Here is a 21,908-nt window from a genome sequence, read left to right on the forward strand (position 1 = left end):
CACCCCTTTTCACAGGCTCCCACATGGTGGGAGCAATGCTGGCTCTCACAGTCTCCAACATAGTGTGCTGTGATTGTTGTGGGGTATAGGAGGTTGATGCATACCCTTTATATTAATGTAAGCACCAGCGGATGGGGTCCCTGGGTCCCAAGGAAGCTCAGGGATGGAGACTGCATAACCCCTTCCCTTAAAAAATGAAGGCCCTGAGATAGGGGTCTCTAGGGCCATAGTTTCTTGAAAGGGGATCTGCAAGCCTCCATCCCCAATCATTTTTCAAAAAGGGTGCCCTGGGTGGGTATCCGGACACTAAAATGAACAATTATTAAGTGACAGGAGACACTTATTTATTATTCACTGCACTTTTTAGGAGCGCCCCATAAATAGCCTGCAAGGGCTTTTTTGTTTATAAATTTATAAGGCTATTCAAGACCCAAGAATAGGGAGGGGCAGCACAAAGCTTTATTTATAAATGTTATGGAGGGGCTTCAGGAAGTGCTGCACTTCACCCTCAGAAACATTAACAAAAAAGTAAGTCTGGGGAGATCTTACCATATTTTATAAACCACTCTTAGCTGGGCTTATGCTCCTCAGCTGAAGTGCAAAGCCCCTTGTGGCTGTGTTTATAATTGCATTTTGTGGGCTAAAATGTTAAAAGAATTAGGCAGAGATATGTGTTTATATAGAAAGAAAATGTTTGAGTCTTTCAGTTAACATTTTTCAGTCCACAAAATGCAATGATAAAAACTATGTTAAAAGAAAGACTCACAAACAGATTTTTTTATTAATGAAATCTTTATTAAATATTTTCATAGTAATCATTATTAATAAACATTGCATTCTGTGAATTACTGAAACATAAACTAGATCTCTGAGAAAGATGGTAATAGGCTCACTTTTTATATTTAGGTTTTGTGACTCTTTGGCAAAGTCAGTAAGACTACCTGAGTGCAGTCAGCACATGTGAGACCAACTGCACGCAGCACATGTCAGAAGGTGATGCATGGGATGGGGTTAGCTTTATGTATTGTAATACAATATTACTTTACATGAAAAACCCAAGAAATTGTTCAGTGACAATATTTTAAACAAAAAAAACTGAAATATACCACTTATTTTTATCTCTAGTAACCATAACTCATGCCCTAAATACACTGTAAATGATGCCCTTGCCATACACATCTAACTACCCCACATATTACATCACTTATGACATGTTCTATAACATCATTGATAGCATGGGTGCAACATTCAAAATGACATCACTGATTGTTGGACTTGGGACTTTTTGTCAGGTTCACCCATAAACTTTTTGCCTTTAGCAAAAAAAACCACACGGTTGAGTGTTCCGCCGATTCTTAGGATGTGTGCGCCTGATCGTATCCCATGGGGTGGGGAGGCCATGATCAATAGTGGGTCCTTTGAAGAGGGGCGACTCCATACAATAAGGGGCAGTAAACGGTATCTCCCGGCTTAGGCGATGGCCTCGGACCTGTGTGGTCAGTTGGACTCGGGGGAAGGGGTCATCAAAGGAGGGGTAATCATGCCGGGTGGACAATCAAGCGCGGAGGGATGGTTTATCAACAGAGGGGCATGGTGGTAGTGACTTTAGGCCTCTGCACACTTTAGCACTGTGGTGTGGAAAAAGGGTAGGGCTATGACCTTTTTCAAGATTTGCCCGGCGCTAACCGCCTTTGTACCATTCAAATTACCAAGCAATGAGGCAGGCGCCGGAGACCAGAAGGCAGGAAACAGAGGTTTTATTCCGACGGAGCAGAACACATCAGATCAGACAACAAGGTATCGTCTCGAGGTGCTCTAACAGCCTCTCTGAGGCCTGGCCTCTTATACACTGGTTTATGGCATGTGACCTTTCTTTATTACAATCAAGACATTGTGAAGCAAGGAAAAAGACATCCCCGTAATCCTCGTGTCAATCCCACCCCCACATATATCCACAATAGAGGTCCTCACTCTGCTGATAACAGGAGGGGGCTATCACGCGGTTGAGTGTTCCGCCGATTCTTAGGATGTGTGTGCCTGATCGTAACCCATGGGGTGGGGAGGCCATGATCAATAGTGGGTCCTTTGAAGAGGGGCGACTCCATACAATAAGGGGCAGTAAACGGTATCTCCCGGCTTAGGCGATGGCCTCGGACCTGTGTGGTCAGTTGGACTCGGGGGAAGGGGTCATCAAAGGAGGGGTAATCATGCCGCGTGGAAAATCAGCGCGGAGGGATGGTTTATCAACAGAGGGGTATTCATGGAAGGAGAGGAGGTGCTGGTCAGGCGCGGGCCTGACTCCCAAGTACAGGGTCATGCAGGAGGAGAAGGGATATGCTCATGTGAGGGAGGGAGGGGGAGCAAGGGTGCGCGGAGGATGCTTGCAGGGTCAGAGGAGCGCGCTGGCGATCGATCGCGGACAGGGAGACCATGATACCTAAAATGGCTGTTGTGCACGTTGTTCGTGGGTGACAAGCTGGCGCAGATGATGTTCAGCTCGTAAACTAAAATTCCACAGTCCTCCCTTTCAACATGTCTCGCCAACTTGTCAGTTCGGATTTATCCCCATAAGGCCACGTATTTCTACTGCATAGAGGGGACTCATGTGCTCATTTCGGAAGTCCAAAGTCTTTGGGCACATACAGTTAGAAACAAGGCCGAATAAAGATGGCAGACATTTGATACCCAAACAACACCCACATAATATCACAACAGGTATCAGTACGAAGGAAAACAACCTCCAACCCCAGTCCTTCAAAGTGTCCCAAAACCAGCTCCCTAGCGACCATCCTTCTTGTTCTTGGTGAACCTCCGAGGAAAGTCTGTGGAGGTGTTCAATTGCTTTGTAGACCGAAGGCGAGTTATCTGGCACGTAGGTGCAACAGCTAGATCCGATGATGCGGCATGCTCCTCCTCGATCGGCTAGAACCACATCTAGAACACGGCGGTTTTGAAGGGCCACAAGGCGGACCGCCTGAAGCTCAGCCGTGTTGTTAGCGAGCATGCCAGCCGTGATGTTGATCGTTGTTTCTACTGCCTGGGTCAGGTGTCGGATAGCGCGGCTGTTTGCCATTGGGCCCCACAGGGGAACGAGTCCCTTTGCTGCATCCAGGAACTGTGCTCCAGTGGAGTCGGCTTGTCCGATGTCATCTGCACGCCTCTGCCGGTGATGGCTAGCAGGGGCTACATACGAGGGGGGGAGAACGAAGGCAATGTAGCAGATACCCTTCCAACCTTTCGGGAGCCAGGTGGAAGCTTTGGTGCCACACACAAAGTACATATTTGGAGAAGCAACAAAGGAAGGGGGGTCAACTGAGTCCAATGTTCTGATGATTCGGCAGGAACTGTGACCCACCAGCTGTGTTCCCTGGCCTTCGAGACACACAAGACCTGTGACATTGACAACAGACAGAGCCACAGTCAGAGTGGCGGTAGTTTGTTTTTGCAGATGAGAGAAGGTGGATCTAGCTGGATTGTGGAGCACCTGTACTTCGACACGTTCTTTGGCTGGAATGTCTTTAAGGAAGGTGGCGCCCGTGAGCGCAGGACACAGGGGAGCAGAAGTCTTTCCGGTTTTGTTCAGCCAAAACCCAGAGTAGAAGTGCGACACTGTCTGGCGGGAAGTGGCGTTATCCTTGTGGCTCTCTTGCATGAGGATCAACCAGGCGAGGCAGGAGCCGTGAACTGAGAAAGGAGAAGGGATGAAAGGGATGGAGTGTCCAGTGGCGTGCGGGAGCAGCCCGCAGATCCAACAGTTCGTGGCATTTGCAGCTAGGTTGTGTTGGTGCAATAGTTGCACAAAGGAATTGTTCCAGAATTCCCTGCGCCTTTCTCTGAGCTGAGGCGACAGGGAGATCAGGTGATGTTCTTTCATGGGGGTCAGTTGTGCAGTGGGCAGCAATGCCTGATGTGCGGGCGTGCTTTCCTCCAGAATCCAGAAGGAGGCCATGAGGAGGAGGCAAAAGAGGAAGACAATGAAGAAAGCGATTGTCTTTGATTTGTGCAGATTGTCAGTCTTTGGGTTCCTGTAGCGGGTATTTCCTGTTGCTTCCATCATCTTCTTATCTGGCGCTTCCATCATCTTCTTATCTGGCGCTTCCATCATCTTCAAGGTGCTCGGTAGTGGGCAGAACCACAGACTTCGTTTAGCTTCTCTCCCGGTAACCCTTGGTTGTGTTTAGGTCACCGTTCCGAGATTTAACTTAGTCCGTGGCCTACTTAGCCGAAGCTCCCTCCTTTCGACGCAGGAAATACCCTTCTCTGGATGGCACAGTGGGATCAGAGAATTTAGCAAGTTCAAGTGCCTCAGTACCGGGATAACAGTTCAATGTTGGTCGGTCTTTGTTCAGGAGCTCTTCTTGGGTGTTGACGTTGTCTGTCGTGGCCAGGGTCGAGGAGACCTTCCTGCAGTGGTGTGCGTGCAGCCAGTGCCGCTTCCCCTCCACTCGAAGCGCTGTCCGGGTGGTGATCAGCACTTGCCAGGGGCCCATCCACCGGGGTTCCAAACTCTTGGTCCGTTGGAAGTTTTGGACTAGAACGAAGTCCCCCGGTTGGATGTCATGGCCTGGGCCCCTGGAAGCATCGGGGATGGCCTGCTGCACCTGTTGATGAATGACAGACAACGTTTTAGTTAACTTGCACAAATAATCAGACAGTAGGACGTCCGGGACGTCATGAATGGAGGTCGGTTTGGGGGCAGTCCAGAGGTTCATCGGTCGCCCGAATACAACCTCGTAGGGGGTCAAATGGTGTTTGGTGGGAGTGGAGCGCATCGATAGCAAAGCCAGTGGGAGGGCATCTGGCCATTTAAGTCCAGTGGTGGCCACTATTTTTGACAACTTCAACTTCAGTGTGGCATTATGGCGCTCCACCAGGCCGGCGGATTGGGGGTGGAAGACCGCGTGAAATCTCTGTTTCACCCCCAACCCCTTTAGGATTAGTTCGATAACCTCAGCTATGAAGTGGGGGCCATTGTCGCTCCATAAAATTCGACAAAGGCCATAGCGAGGAAAGAATTCTTTCAGTAGTACTTTGGCAGTAGTCATGGCGGTGTTGTCACGGGTTGGATAGGCCTCTACCCATTTTCTGAAGGCACATACAATGACTAGTACATACTTCAAGCCTTGGCATCTCTCTAGCTGGATGTAGTCCATCTGAAGGACCTCAAAGGGGTGATTGGGGGTCCCAAACCCTCCCCGGGGTACCACAGTTCCTTTCCCGGGGTTGTGTTGTAGACAGATAAGGCACTGCTGGACTAGGCATCTGGCTGAGTTGGGTATTTTGTCGTTGTGCCAGACTTTGGAAATGAGTTCGATCATAGGTGCAGATCCTATGTGTGCGGGGGAATGTGCCATAGTCAGTATCGGGATCTGGTATGAGTCAGGCAGCAGCCATCTGTTTGCGTCTTTTGTCCGCCAGCAGCCCTCATCGTCCTTAAAACCCACCCGTGCCCACTCGGTCAGTTCGTGAGGGGTGCTGGCCGACTGGATGTCTCTAATCATTTCCCTAGCATCAGTCCATTTCTCTGCTTGTGACCTGGTCACATATATGCGGGTCACCGTCCTATTCTCAGCTGTGGTTCGTGCAGTGATGTCGGCCAGTGCATTCCCTTGTCTGACTAAGTCTGTCACCTTCTTGTGTGCCTGGCACTTGATCACTGCTAGTCGTTTGGGTAGGAGAACCGCTTCAATCAGGGCAGAAACCAGATCTCCGTGAAGGATGGGGGTGCCGTGGGACGTCAGGAATCCCCTTTCCCTCCACAGGAGCCCAAAATGGTGAACCACTCCGAAGGCATACTGGCTGTCTGTATATACGTTCGCGGTGGTTCCTGTGGCTATGATGCATGCTCGTGTGAGGGCTATCAGCTCTGGTGCCTGGGCAGATCGTTGTGTGATGCGGGCTGTCTCAACTACTGTTCGGGCTGTTGTTACTGCATAGGCAGCTGAAGTGGTGCCATCTGGGAGTTTGATGCATGAGCTGTCTACCCATAGCTCTCCATCGGGGTCTATGAAAGCAGTGTCTCGTAGGTCAACTCTACTCCTAGTTTGTTCGTCCGTGAGGGTCATACAGTCGTGTATGGGAGGCACGTCGGGGTCATTTTCAGGCAGGGGCAACAATGTGGCAGGATTCAAAGTCGTGCATCTCTTTAGTGTGATGTGGGGTGCAAGTAGCGTCAATTCGTACCCTGTCAGTCGTGCGCTAGTCAGGTGTTGAGTCTTGGTTTGGTTCAAAAGGGTGTCGACTGCATGAGGTACTAGTACAGTGAGGGAGTTTGAAAGCACGATTCCCTCGCTCTGACGGATAGAGACAGCAGCGGCAGCTACTGCTCGAAGGCAGGCGGGCAAAGCTCTGGCTACAGGATCAAGAGTGGCGGAGAAGTAGGCACAAGGGCGCTGCTTTGGACCTATAGACTGAGTCAGGACAGACAATGCACACCCCTTCCTTTCGTGGGTGAAGAGGGAGAAGGGTTTGGAGTAATCCGGGGTTCCCAGGACGGGCGCTGAACAGAGGGCATCTCGTAATTCCTTAAAGGATGCTTGACACTCAGGGGTCCAAGGGAGCGGGAAGGGGGCATCTTTGGTCAACAGGGCAAGTAGGGGTTTCACAATGAGGCTGAAATTAGGTAACCACTGTCTGCAAAAAGAGGTTAGGCCAACCAAGGAGCGGACTTGCTTTTGTGTTTTTGGGACGGGGGTGTCTAGGATGGTTTGGATTCGGTCAGGTGTGAGTTTCCTCCCTTCTTTGGACAGGAGATGGTCTAGGTATGTCACTTGTGGCTGGCAGAACTGTAACTTCTTTTTGGAAACTTTATGGCCATTTTCTGCAAGAAAGTGTAGGAGTTGGACAGTGGCTGTGATTGCAAGTGGGGTGGTGTCGGCCGCCAAAAGGATATCATCGACATATTGGATCAACACCACTCCATCCGGTAGCTGGACGGCGTCCAGCTGTCTTTTGAGGGCCTGGCTGTAAATACTGGGGCTTTCAGTGTACCCCTGGGGAGCTCTACAAAATCGGTACAAGCGGGATTTCAGGGTGAAGCCGAAGAGATAACGGCTGTCTGGATGGATGGGGATAGAGAAAAACGCATTCTTGAGGTCGATAACAGTGAAGGTGGTGGCAGTGGACGGGATGAGGGTCAGGATGGTGGTGATATCTGAGACTACGGGGTATTGGGGTACAACCACTTTGTTGATCTTTCGCAGGTCGATGATGAAGCGGTACGCTTTCTCATCTCCCTCGCCTTGCTTCTTGACAATGGGTAGGATAGGGCTGTTGCAGACATTGCTAACCACTTCTTCGACCACTCCTGCATCCACCAGAGACTGAATGATCGCTACCAGTGCCTTCTCACCCTCGGGCGATATCCGATACTGCGGGAGTTTCGGGAGCATAACGTCCTGTCTCACAGTTATATGAATAGGGTCAATCATCATTCGTCCCACATCAGAGTCATTTTTGGCCCATAGGTACGGAGGCAGGGTATCAAGCAAGGACAGGTCAGCATCAGTTATGGAGCACATGTGTCGTGCAGGGCAAGATTTGGGTATGTCTGGGTTATCGTACAGGATGACTCGGACTCCATCCGGGGAACACCTAATGGTAGCTCGAAAATGCTTCAGTAAGTCAATGCCCATAATGGCGTCAGGGGAGTTGGAGGAGAGCAGAAATGTTGTGTCAGTGGTGTTGCTTTCTAAGTCAAAGGTGACAGGTACGGACAGGGGGTTAGTGGAGGGCGTCCCATCGAAACCTATTGATGTAATGTGTGAGCCAGACAAGGGTGCCCTTGGAATCAGTCGTTTCGATAACACACTACGTGTCGCCCCAGTGTCTACCAAAAATGGAGACTCTGTACCCAGGACCTTAGCAGTGACATAAGGACCTTGCTGGTCAACACAGAGCTCGACTGGATCCCTCCCTTGCCCCTGGCAGTCCTATGCAAAATCGGGGGCGTTCTCACCGTCGGATAGTTGATACTGGTTCTGTCGGGGACGGTCAAATGTGTTCGGTCTCCCTGATCTGTCATTGTTAGTGTCGTTTGTGTGCCCTCGTCCTTGTCCCCTATTTCTCGGTCCACCCGCTACATCCTTGGGGTCCCTATTTCTGGTCATTTCTAGCAGAACCGGACACTGGGATTTCCAATGGCCGAATCCTTTGCAGAAGGCACATTGGTCATCGCTAATGTCTCTTCGTCCAGTGTGAGGTGTTGGGGTGTGATCTTTAGGAGGTGGATTTCTAGGGATGGTCGATTGGTAGTTCCCCCTTTGGGGTTCCCGTCCGACCGCTATACCTTGTATCTGGGCTATCATCACCCTTTCATTCAAATCTTTCTTCTTTTTCTCGGACGCCCTATCATTCTCATTTTTCTGGTGCTCGTAATACTGAGCCATCTGAAGGATAGCTGCGGGTTTGGAGGCCCCCCAACTACTCTCACTCGTCTGAAGTTTTTGGGAGACCTCTTGTGATAGGCCCTTCACATAGTTTTGTACAAACAGGTGTTGTCCGGTTGCGGTGGTCATGTCTTGGCCACTGTAGTCGGAGAACACCGTCTCGAATCGGGAGAAGTATTCTGATACATCTTCCTGGGGTTTCTGACGACAGGCCGTGACTATCGACCAATCTACCTTTTTCTCTGGGATCAGTGTCTTTAATTTCTGAACTAATTTGTCTGGGAGTTCTAATATGTCCTTTACTGGTTTCCTTCCAGGCTCTCGCTGTCTATCTAGTTCACTGAGTTGGTTCCAGGTATGCCCAAACAGATCTGTGTGGTCAGCCTTCCGGATTTGCTTCCACACGTCAGCTGGCAGGCATAACCCGAAAAACAAGTCAATGTCCGCTAAAGTCATTATCGTCGAACCCAAGGCTGTGGCCAATTCGGTATAGAATGCTGTCGGGTTCTTTCTTAAATCAGGCAGAGTTTGTCTAAAAGTTAGGATATCTTGTCGGTCCCATGGTTGGTAAACCCAATTGTACACAACCCTCCCTTTAGCATCTGCGTGATTAATATCATCGTTTGTTCCCAGACCACGTGGCGGAATCCAGTAAGGGGCCGCTTCTCTGATGGGCATCATAGTGTTGGCTACTTCTACTGAGGTCGTTTCAGGGACTGTAACCGTGGCTTCTGGTTTTTGTTCCGTGAGGTGGCGGAAGACCTCAAGCATTTGCATGAAGAGCTCCGTCGCCTCACATTCAGTCCCATCTCCAACATCAACCTTCCTATATAGCGTTGTCAGGTTAGCGGGGCCCTTACTTTGATACCTATCCTCATATGCGTTCAGGGTGTGGTAGCTGAATCGCAAAATGAAATGCCGTCTATGGCTGTCGGCATGTGAGTTATACATGTTCATTGTGTATTCTTCGCTCTCCCTTCGTTCAACTAGTGTCTTTGCTATTTTGTCAATCCCATCCCGCTCATCTTTGCTCAACCTATTTGGTCTGGCTGGTGGGTGCTTGCTAGCCTCGAAGTCATCAGGTGGTGCTGCTAATGTGGCTGGTGCGGAGGCCGTGAGGGCTGGTGCACTAGCGCTAAGGTCGTTCTCGTTCGCACTCAGGGCCTGCAGGTGTTGTTGGCAGGGGGCATACGGAGGGGGCATGTAGATGATTGGGGGACCTAGTAGTAACTCATCGTTCGCTCGCTGTTTGGAGGGCAATTCAGGGTAGAGCGCAGAGGGGGTCCTAACGGGACATTGACCTGTCGATCCTGATTCTTGGTTTTGTGTAGCTTCCTTTCTTGCTTTTATTTCTTCTTCTAGTTGCTTAGCGGCTAGGTGGGCTGCTTTCGTAATTCTTTCCCTATTTTTGCTTCTTCTCTTTTTCTTCGCTGTTCCGTTTCTTTGCGCCACATGCCGATACTGTCGAGCATAGTGGGCGTAGTCTTATTTTTCTGGAGCGCTATTTCTAATGCTTTTATTTTATGATCATCAAAGGAACCTATCAGTGGCCACTGACTTTTGTGGTCCGTTTTTGTGTATTTATGCCATAACCTAGTATAGGCAATAGCGACTAGTCCATGCTTAGTGAACATGTCCTTATTAGGGGTGCCCTCCAGCGGAGCTGGATGGTTCATCTCTAATAAGCGGTCCGGGCTGAACAGGCTACCAATCAGTGGGGAGAAGATAGGCATGACGGGTTACAACGGGGACAAAGGTCTGCACTACCTATCTTATCACGGCGGGCAAAGACTAGACAGAATATTTCTATCCTCCGTTGTTTGCAGGCCGTGAATATCTCAAAAGAACCAATATCGAACAATCAATGTTCGGTCAATCAAACAATCAGTGGGGAGAATAAGTGGGTACGACGTGTTAAAGGTTTGCGTTACCCACTCTTTCTCTACCTGCAAAGAGAGACCTTGTTCTTCCCTGTTTGAAGACAGAGAATCTCCAGACAACAATCCACGAACGACAGTTCGGGAAAACAGTGGGGGAGGAAGATAGGCACGACGGATTACAATGGGGACAAAAGTCTGCGTTACCTATCCTTCACTGCTTGCAAAGAGAGAGCCTGTTGTTTCTCCGTTTGCAGACGGTGAATCTCCAGAGGGATCAACAAAGCGTAATACTAGTATTATCCAAAATCAAGCAGTCATTTCTCAATTTGTCGTGTTTACACGACCTTACCCAGACCGCATGGACGGTTTCCTGTCTTCCGAATCCAGCGCCCGATCGTCCTCTATTCTTCGTGATGTTCGTGGCACTCCTGATGGTTCCCAGTCAGGACCGTAGATCACTCGAGAGAGGTCTGTTCGGAACTAGTGAAGGTCGGATGATCGGCTGTCAGACGAGGGTCTATCGGACACGAGCTCTCCCGATCGTTGCAGTCGTTCACTCTGTCGTCGGGACCTCTCCCACTGGATCCACGTGTCGCTGATGGGCCCCACGTTTTGGGACGCCAATTGTGGAAAAAGGGTAGGGCTATGACCTTTTTCAAGATTTGCCCGGCGCTAACCGCCTTTGTACCATTCAAATTACCAAGCAATGAGGCAGGCGCCGGAGACCAGAAGGCAGGAAACAGAGGTTTTATTCCGACGGAGCAGAACACATCAGATCAGACAACAAGGTATCGTCTCGAGGTGCTCTAACAGCCTCTCTGAGGCCTGGCCTCTTATACACTGGTTTATGGCATGTGACCTTTCTTTATTACAATCAAGACATTGTGAAGCAAGGAAAAAGACATCCCCGTAATCCTCGTGTCAATCCCACCCCCACATATATCCACAATAGAGGTCCTCACTCTGCTGATAACAGGAGGGGGCTATCACGCGGTTGAGTGTTCCGCCGATTCTTAGGATGTGTGCGCCTGATCGTATCCCATGGGGTGGGGAGGCCATGATCAATAGTGGGTCCTTTGAAGAGGGGCGACTCCATACAATAAGGGGCAGTAAACGGTATCTCCCGGCTTAGGCGATGGCCTCGGACCTGTGTGGTCAGTTGGACTCGGGGGAAGGGGTCATCAAAGGAGGGGTAATCATGCCGCGTGGACAATCAAGCGCCGAGGGATGGTTTATCAACAGAGGGGTATTCATGGAAGGAGAGGAGGTGCTGGTCAGGCGCGGGCGTGACTCCCAAGGACAGGGTCATGCAGGAGGAGAAGGGTTATGCTCATGTGAGGGAGGGAGGGGGAGCCAGGGTGCGCGGAGGATGCTTGCAGGGTCAGCGGAGCGCGCTGGCGATCGATCGCGGACAGGGAGACCATGATACCTAAAATGGCTGTTGTGCACGTTGTTCGTGGGTGACAAGCTGGCGCAGATGATGTTCAGCTCGTAAACTAAAATTCCACAGTGGTCCAGTGTGAAGTGCGTGCGCACTCTGAGTGCGTGTGGTGAGATGGCCTGCCCTCCTATAGGAATGCCTGGGGGATATGTGTGCTCGTGATAATTCCTGATATATGGGGAGTGCAGGGGCGAGTTTGGTATGTGCAAACTCGTGGTCATAAATGCTGCGCAATGGTGTGCGCAGATTTATTGTGTCAAGTGTAGAAGTGCCACTTTTAGAAGTTGGCATTTCTGTGTGCTGTGAGATGTGAATTGCCTGTCTGGCTTGTGAGTGACAGGGGCTGGCTGGTGTGCTTGGCTCCAGGAGCCAGGGTGAGTCTGCCCGTTGGTGAAATAGGGAGATCTGCATCTAGATGGGAGGGAGGAGTTGCACCTGGGACCTGAATAGGGCTGTGCCTTCCCTCCACAATGCTGGCTCCACCTCCTGTGGTGCGTCTGATGTCCCTGGCCTGTCTTGTGAATAGAGAGAGGGGCTAAGAAAAACTAAGTGCTCCAGAACCAGTTGCATCTGGTTCTCCCCTTGCCTGCACATTTTAGACAAAGGATTTGTGTGTATAAAAGAAGGGGCTGTGACCCCATGAAAATGTTCTGGTTTGCAAACTTGAAACTACTAGGGGCGTGCTGCTGCTGGGGCTCAGGGGAAGACCTCCCCAGCGATATGCTTATTATTCCAAATCTTTCCCCAAAGTAGGAGAAATGCATGGGTTGGTGCAGCGCGGTGCTGCGTGTCCTGCTGGAGGGAATCCCGACGTGAGGGATTCCCCCATGAAACCTTATTGCAGGTGCCTACCCCGCTTACCTCGTGATTTATAATCCGGGTGCCACCCCACTTTTTCATACGTAATTACGGGTGCCACCCTGCTTGCTATATTTATTTTTAGACTCGAGGGAGCCTACCCCTCGTTTTTCACCCCAAGAGATCACCGCTGCAGCACCGAGGCCGAGAGCGAGCCGCTGACGTCATTCTAAAGGGTTGCGCTGGGATTGGTCTTAGCCGGCCGAGACTACCGCAGCGTCACCGGTGTGTAGCACGGGGATTGGCCCATCTTTGAGGACTTCCGCACGCTGTGGCGCGGAAGCAGAGAGGCCGGCAGGACACTCTAATGGGGGGCTTCCATGTTGAAGGGAGAGCCCTGTGGTAGCGGCCGGAGTACAGAAGCCCCGGGTCCCGGGAGGGGGCCCGGGTGAAGTTCGGGGCGCCGCTTGGCTACGCAGGGCTCCCATGAGAGGAGGGAAGCTGTGCAGGCCAGCATCAAGTGCGAGGAAGAGCCCCCGCCAGAGAAGAGCAGCCCCGCCTTGCAGCGGGCTGCTCCACCGAGTTTGGGCGCATATTTCCTTAAAGGGCAGGATTGGTTAAAGGGCCCTGACTGCTAACAAGCCCAGAGGGGCACACCGTGGGGCATATTTACTTTGGGGGCATATGTTCTTTAAAGCCCTAGGTGGCTCCCCTGCCTTTGGGCACCATTGTTGTTTTCCCAAGCAGCCCCCCCACCTGATAGGGGGGTAACTCCACCAAAAGGGGGCACATAATTGTTTAACGAGTCCCGAGGGGCCGGGTCCTTTGCCCGCATTTTCGCACCATTGCCCCCCAGAGCCTCCGTGGCTCCAATGAGGCCCCAGTTGTTTCAGGGCCGTGTTTGCCCCATCACCTACAGAGCCTCAGTAGCTCCACCAGGGGCACATTTATTTAAAGCGCCAGTGTTTATGGGGCCAGTTCTTCCCCTTATTAGGTGCACCATTATTTCAGGAGCCAGAGGGCTCCAAGACACATGTTTACTTTCAGAGCCAGATGGCTCCAACGTGCGGCGCATTTGTTCCCCAAGGCCAGAGACGGCCCTTGCCGCAATTTTACACCCCAGCTGCCCAGCAAGTAGTGGGGAGCTGCACTGTTTAGGTTCTTCTTTTATTTCTGGGGACATGTTCTTTTAACCCAGGAATGAGACACACTCCTTTGCCCCCATACCTTGCAACTTGCAACGTTTAGGCCCTCCAGCAAGTAGTGGGCAGCTGCCACGTTTAGGTTTGTGCCAAGTGCGCCAAGTGCACCCCTGTGACTATCGCTGCTTAGGCAGCAGCCCTGACTTTGTGGACAGAGGGCTTTTGAGCCCATTTTAGATGACCAGTTGGCCCAGGGGACTATTAGGTTTGTAGGGCGCAAGGCCCTAGTGTACTTTTTATAGGTGCTAGGAAATGTAATGTTTGTAGTATGATTGATGCACCTTGATTTATGCTTATAGATGATCTTTTATGATTATTAGGTTTTACTATTGTTTTATTTCTCTACTGTGGTCTAGGTTTGATGTATTTCCTACTGCAGGTTATGTTATTAAGTGTATTCCCTAATGCAAGTTATGTTTAGGAGTTGTGGTCTATTAGATTTGGACTTATGAAGTTGGCACAGAATAGACTTCTCGCCTTATGTGACACTGTGCCGGTTCTGATTTATTTTACAGGTTGACGCTGTGTATAGTGTCTGCCAGTGATTACTGGCTGTGTTCTAAGTTCATATATATTCTTACTTTTACTATTTCTTTATCAAGTGCTAATTCTGACAGTGGCCCACGTGGCCCTGTCATGTGCAAATATTGCCTTTTAAATATTGCCCGTCCCAGTTGGCACAGTGTATATTGTATGATTACTATCTGATGTGTTTTTATAATAATACAAAGGCTATTTTTATACAACCTTGTGTGTACCGTTTGTGGCGTGTCTAGTGTGTTGTTACTGTGTGCGTTGCGCAAATGCTTAACACACTGCCACCGGGATAAACCTAACTGCTCATGCCAAGCTACCATGGGGGTGAGCAGAGGTTATCTTTGGCGTGTAACTCCCTATCCCTGACTAGAGTGGTGGTCTCTGCCTGGCTTTGGTGAAAGCCTTAGCCAACCAGAGATCCCCATTTCTAACACTAATGATAACACTGTCTATGGTGGGGGAAAGGTATGTATGACTGACAATAATGTCACCCATATGCTCATAATGCAGTAATATGAGACTCTCTTTTGAGATATTTTTCAAATGTGACTGACTCTTCCTCAAGTGCAAAGGTAGAAAGAACACAGAAACTAAAACATAAGTAATATATTTTAAGCAATATTTGAAAAATATATCTTTGAGTAGTCAAAAAATATAAAGGCGGATAACAATACCAAGAAGAAATCTTTTTTTCAGATCATACATTGCATTTTTGCCGAAATATTAAGATCCTTACAACTTTTGCCGGGAATCGTACCTCATACTATTATATATCTAAGTAGAATATTTCTGCGTTTTTTAGTCTCTCTTCAAGGCAGACCTGACCATAGTCCTAGTCACAACATTTTTTCAATTTCACTGAGCAAGTTTTTTAATGTAAAGATAGTAAGAACACGTTTCTTATAAAGATAATGACATTCTCTGAATACGGGCTTATTTACTTCTTTTCCAGGGTGGAATTTATGTATTCACACTGTTGGACTCATTTGCAGCAGGCACATCTATCTTATTTGCTGTTCTGATGGAAGCGATTGGCGTTTCATGGTTTTATGGCAAGTATTATACATTAAATTATTAACTATTCTTCTGAAAATTTGGTAAGAAACAACCCAGTTATTGCCCTAATTACAATTATAAACTTTTTATATATATTCTAAGATCAATCATGTTTAACACTAGAATACAGGTTTTTTTTCTCACAGCTGTGCATAATACTCAGTTGTTTCCTGGCTGTGTGGCACATTTCTTTCGCTATACAACTATCTTTGACAATTTCTGGAGATCTAATACATAGTGTACCTATACTTCCATTTGTTCCCTATCCTCAAACTGTTTTACGTGGTATTTGCAATACTATTTTAAAATATCTTGCTTCTACTTCTCTAAATGCCCTTGTATACATTCGCTCTACGTGCCTCCTAGAGTATTGATTTTGATTGGCCGACGAATGCCTCCGATATACCAGTGAATCCAAGGAATCATGGGTCTTAATCACACATCTTCTGGTAACTGCAGAGGGTACTCGTCACTACCACAACAAATGTACTTGAATATTCTTATAAACATATAGACATGCTGTGCTATGAATTGGCCTTTGACAGACTCCTACCGAACCCCACTGCTTGTTCATAGAGCATTGGTACAACAATAAAAGGCCGAACAGTGGATAGCAGCAAAGTAGGGATGAGCTGTTGCAAGTTGTCAAAAATTTCTATATGTCCATTGTTGCTTTTGTAAAGTGCCTCCTTTAACCTCCCCAACCTCCATATACTTGATAAATGATTAATTTAAAGGTTCATTAGTGACTATTGGTGAGACAGCCAGCGCTATCATGGGAGGGTGTTCCCTCATTTGCATGAGGGCATGGCCTCATGTATAGGAGGGTCATATTTTGCCTCTGCGCCATCGCTATATTAGTGACACAGCGCAGAGGCAAACTGGCCCTTAGGAGATGCACTGAAAGTATGCCACAAAAAGATGCCACACTTTCAGTGCACCTTCTATAAGAAGCTTTCTGGAGGGGATAAAAGGAGTCCCATTGACTTCCCCCCCTCCCTCCAGACATCCCCCTACAGGCGAGTGCAGTCACTCACTGCACTCACCTGCAAGAGGATCTCTCTCTCCTCTTCAAAGACCAGGTGGTATGCTGTCTTTACTATGAAACACAGAGTGGCTTTGAAGCAGTGACTGCGTATTTCGCATGAGTTTGCGGATGCCCTGGATGCAGTGCATTATTCGTAAAACAGTGCACTGTCCATCTTTGCCCTCAGAACACCATGTGGCGCAAACAGGAAAGTGCACCCTGTGCATAATAGGCCAGCCATCTTAAACATGTGACAGAGATTGAGTTTAAATTTAGCGCCCCCAGTGCTCAATTTTTGTGATACTTCTCAAGGACTATGACGCAGTTTTGAGCTGAGTGAGGTCCTAAAGAGAGCAGGACTAAGATGTTTTCACAACACATGCAACTCTCCTTTAGAAGTGGACTGCACTCTAGTACTATGTGAGGGTATGTAACGCGACTTTGGTGAAACAATGCTTGTACTAAAACGTGCGCACATTTAAATCCAATAAATTGTGTCTCAGGTAGCTGACCACTTGCTCGCAAGTTCACTTTTGATCATTTCAAATATTTTGATACCTCGTACCATTATAACCCGGTATGTCAGATAACAAGTGAGATGATAAACGGATGAGCCACCCTGTGCCAAACAGAACTATAAACAAGATATTGTACTTTTGAGAATTGAAGTGGTAGTATCATGTCAATTTTGTACTTTGGGATTAAATGAAAATTGTCTCTTGTCAATTAAATTTTGAGAGTTCCATTTCAACAGGATGTAGGACCTATAGAAAAGACCTGGACGCAACTGTATACCACTTAACTGCTCTGCATTGACTTTTCTGAAAGATCTTCCTTTCTTTCATTAATTTACTTCGTGTTGTCTTTACTTTTGTTTTGTAGATCCATTAATAGCAGAGGTTCAGTGGAGTAACACAAAATGATGGAGTCCCCTGCAGAATGCAGTAAGGGGCCCCTGAGTTTCCCATATCTCACAGCTATTTAGTGGCCTGGGAGGAATGGGGCTCCCTGAAGGGTTGGGGGACCATCGAATGTCTATGTTACGCCCCTGCACACGGTAGCGTGACCACCTTGAGTGGAAGATATCAAAAGGAAAAAAACACACTGACAATATGAAAACAAAACTAGTTGATCTTGCCTGGTAATAACTGTGGTTGAGTAAGAGAAATTCAATACTACAAATGGCGTGACCCATGATATTAGTTTTATAATTTAAGGTGGGTTCATTGTGCGATTTTTTAACTAGAAATCTCTAACAGAATAATTCGCTTGTGTAGATTAACATGAAGATTTTGTTACCGCCTGCATTTTGACAGTGCAGTTTTTCAACCGATTCTTTCTACGTTAGCGAAGAGTCTTTTCAGCTGCTGATCGGTGTTTAAGAAGCACATATGACCAGCCCATTATAAAGACATGTGCGTCATTGCTCCTGGCTGTCTTTGAAAACTTGCCGGATGAAATCTGGCATTGTTTAGCCCACCTCTGATTTCTCTGGACCCCCAGTTGCTCGGGTGACCCCGCAGGAAGTTAATTCCTGCCTGGAGACAAACATGACATTTTGGCAGAGATCAGCAGAGCTAAAACATTTAGATCACATTTGAAAAGTATATTCTGTTCTTGATTGAAATTGCCTCGCGTTTTGCCTCGTGACTGTTTGTATCTGGCTGGGTTCCAGTCTCTCGCTGTGGTCCTTGTAATAATCTGGCTGAGTGTTTTACTCCTGGGATTTGAATTCAATCAAAGTTCAAATTTTCATATTAGTCGGTCTTTAATATTTATTTACATATTACAACAAAATGTGAACGAAATGGCAAGTTAGTCACACTTGTCTATGACAACAATCTTTGCTGTCTTCCAGAAAGCTGCCATGCAGGGCTTGATGTACAAATATTTGGAGGTCTCACAGCTGTAATTCAAAATATCACAACTTTTACTACTGTGAAAGAGTGAGCCGAGCTAGAGTGTAGGAAGTGGACTTTTCGAGTCGGAAATGTCTTCCCAACTCACAAAAGTACTTTCTACACTCTTGCAATTTTGTGGGCAGAGGGGTGTGATTGTCCCCTTCCTCCGAATAAAGCACAGTGGAATGTACCAATGACCTATGACTGCAGTTGCGGCAAACACAAGGCCCTACAATGGGTGCATTAGTCCACTAAGCCACCAAAGACAGGAACACACCAATGATGAAGTCCCTACCTGTCAACATAGGCGACAGCCATTTAGAAAGAGAAACAGCCTCTGGCAGACGGCTTCCATTTTGTGAATGCCAGCTGCAGGCAGAAGGGGGAGCAAATAGTGGCTTAGGCGACCCTTGAATGCATTCCTCGATGTTACTCATTGGATGCCAATTTTTTAGGTCAACACTAGGCAGCACTCATGTGCTGTCTTGAAGACCTGCTGTAATCAATAAAACAACTTTATTCCCGCCTGCTGCTTACCATGGGTGCACTCCTGCATCGCTCTTCTTTGCTGCCTCCTAACTTGTTTGCACAGCTGTTACCTCACTTCCATTCAAGGCTGAGGAGCACCAGCCAACTACAGTTTATTTACGCTTGCATTCTTTAACTGTTGTTTTGGAGAACTCTTGTTTTTTAACGTTTGCATTCCGCCCATTGCTGCTTGTTTTGGTTTGCCTGTCTCTGCTCATTCATGCGCCATTTCCTCTTTCTTCACGGCCACTGGCCATCTCATTCTCTTGTTTTATTTGTAGTATTTTATTGGCCAAAATACAATTGATGCAATCCTTACGGCTTTTGTTGGGGTATATTGGCAACTTTTATCAGGGCCACTATGCTCAGGCAGCCGCGGTCGGCAGTAGAAGTTCCTGCATGGCGGTGACGTGGGGAGGGGGAGCGGCAGGGTGGGGGGTAGTAATGTATGGATTACGGAGTTTAACAGGTAAGTAAACATATAAATAAATAAAACAAATTTCGTTCTGCGCACTGCAACACATTTGGTGATGCAGTGCACGCAACGAAATTTGTTTTATTTATTTATATGTTTACTTACCTGTTAAACTCCGTAATCCAAACATTACTACCCCCCACCCTGCCCTTCCCCACGTCACCGCCCTGCAGGAACTCCTACTGCCGACCGCAGCTGTGCTCACGGCTTCTTTGTTCATACGCAGTTACTGCGCATATGCAGAGATTGTATATGGTCATATTTATAATGTGTCCTCCTTTAATTGAGATATCGTTAATGTGACTCACAGTATTGCCTGTACAGCGGTATTGACCTTTGTCGTATGGATTAATGTTCCGAAGTCCTGTAATAGATTAATTCGCTGCTATGTACCTGGGGAGAAGCAAACATTGTTTAATATGGCTGCTGAGCTCATTGTGGCTTTTAACGTAGCTTACTCTCTATGGGCCCGATGTAGATCACCAAACACCAGTCGGTAACGGCCGAATTCGGCCATTACCGACCGGTATTTGGTGATTGAGATGTAGGGGCCAATTTCTTTTACAGAATCGGTAAATTTACCGAATCGGTAAATTTACCGATTCTGTAAAATACCGAATCGGTAATTTTACCGATTCGGTAAATCCCAGATGTAGGTAGCACTGTTTACAGTGCTACAGGCCTTCAGAATTCGGTATTTTATCACCCAATACAATTGGGTGGTAAAATACCGAATTCAGGGGTACATGCACATCTGTGCATGTACACCTGTGCCATGTGACACATAGACATGCCCTTAGGGCATGTATGTGTGCCACATGGGACACAAGCCTGGAATTGGGGTGCTACAGGGTGTCAAAGTGACACCCTGTTCACCCTTGCAGGATTCGGTATTTACCGATTCGGTAAATACTGAATCGGTATTTCCCATTGATTCCTATGGGCTTCAAGGCCCATAGGAATCAATAGGAAATACCGATTCGGTATTTACCGAATTGGTAAATACCAAATCTTACAGATTCGATAATTCTAAAATAGGAATTACCTACATCTGCCCCCTTCCTATTTACCTACTCTTAAATACCGAATCGGTATGATTCGGTATTTAAGTGTAGGTAAATAGGAATTACCTACATCGGGCCCCTTAGTGTTCGTAATTAGTAGTAGTCCATCGACTTTTTCTTTTGTTGGTTAGAAGGGAGTATATAAGGGAATCAAACTTATTACAGGTCCCATGGCGGGTCCTTTGAACATGGCTCTAGTGTGCCACCCATGCAATTTTACAGCGTTTGGTACCAAAAACGAACACCAGCTACCCAGACTGTACTCCAGCTTTCAGTACGTCACTGCTCCGATGCCATTCGAAATTAAACGAAATTGAAACAGTTTGCAAGCGCTTCCATTGATTAATTTTGACGACTCTTCCTGGCTGACTGGGGGGAAAAAGGTAAATTATCGCCGCAACAATAAATTGTCTGAATAGTTTTCTGCAACACACTTGTTCAGTACGCGAAAACATACTAGGCAGATGCCAGGAGTACAAGTTTATTATTCGACAACTAAACATGCTCCTATTTGCGCAAAAAAAGAAAACCACCATGCCGTAGTGAATTTGTCTACACACCAGCTCATGTTTTGTGTATTTTATCAATACCACAGAATGAAAATATATATATTCTGCCTGAACATACCCACAGTACCTTAACAGGTTTGTCCATATAGAGTCCTAGGTAGGTAAATACTGTTTACCGATTCTAAAATACCGAATTTTACCGATTCGGTATTTCAAAATCGGTAAATGGTATGTAGCTAAAGATTCGGTAAATATTACCTATTCAGTAATATTCGGTATTTACCATTCCCATTTATTCCTATGGGCCTGAAGGCCCTTAGGAATGAATGGGAAGCCATTCACTATTACCGATTCGGTAAATACCGAATCGGTAATAGGGGGAACACATTCAAGGGTGGCAGGGTGGCACATTGACACCCTATTGCACCCCTGAATCATGCATGTGTGCACATGTGGCACACATACATGCCCTAAAGGCATGTATGTCTGCCACGTGGTACTGTTAAAAAAAGCACAAAATTGCTTTTCCAATGGTTTTCTATATTTACCACCAACTTGTAGTTGGTGATAAATAACGAATCTTGAAAGCACATAAGCACTCTTAAATGTACTTCCTACATACCATTTACCCATTCGGTAAATAATGATTCGGTAAATACAGAATCGGTAAATACCGATTCTGTATTTACCGAATCATCGCCTACATTGAAAATGGCTCAATACCGGGCGGTAAGCCTGAAATTTACAGAATTTCGGGTTTATCGACTGGTAATGAGCCACCTACATCGGGCCCATAGTGTCTTTCGGTTGCAAACAGCCAACAATGTTCAACACAAATAGAAGATCATGACAAGATTGTGTTAAACACGTTTTCCATTTCTAGTCAAAGTTTATCAGGTAGTGTTATACTTGTGTGCCAGTTCACTGAATTTTAAACTTTGTTTATCTGGACTACTTTATTACGAATCATGAATTCATTTGGAAACACTTTACTGAAGATTTATAAATCCCCACAAACACCCCTGGCACCGAAAGTCTTTGTACAAAGCAATCAGCTAAAAATCTGGGGTGGGAGAGAACCTTTTTTATCGTTTTCATCTCGG

The 21,908-nt window shown here is 47.3% G+C and overlaps 1 protein-coding gene across 1 annotated transcript in view; it reads left to right on the forward strand.

The window, feature by feature from the left end:
- The window catches only part of SLC6A2 (solute carrier family 6 member 2), a 1,509,850-nt gene that overhangs the window by 1,232,824 nt on the left and 255,118 nt on the right, over nucleotides 1–21,908 (forward strand). The window contains exon 11 of the mRNA XM_086945193.1: nucleotides 15,198–15,297. Coding sequence (XP_086801319.1) covers nucleotides 15,198–15,297 — 100 coding nt within the window. The remainder of the gene's footprint in view (nucleotides 1–15,197; nucleotides 15,298–21,908) is intronic.

The sequence above is a fragment of the Lissotriton vulgaris genome, chromosome 12 (assembly GCF_964263255.1).
Source record: "Lissotriton vulgaris chromosome 12, aLisVul1.2, whole genome shotgun sequence".
NCBI classification, from domain to species: Eukaryota; Metazoa; Chordata; class Amphibia; order Caudata; family Salamandridae; genus Lissotriton; species Lissotriton vulgaris.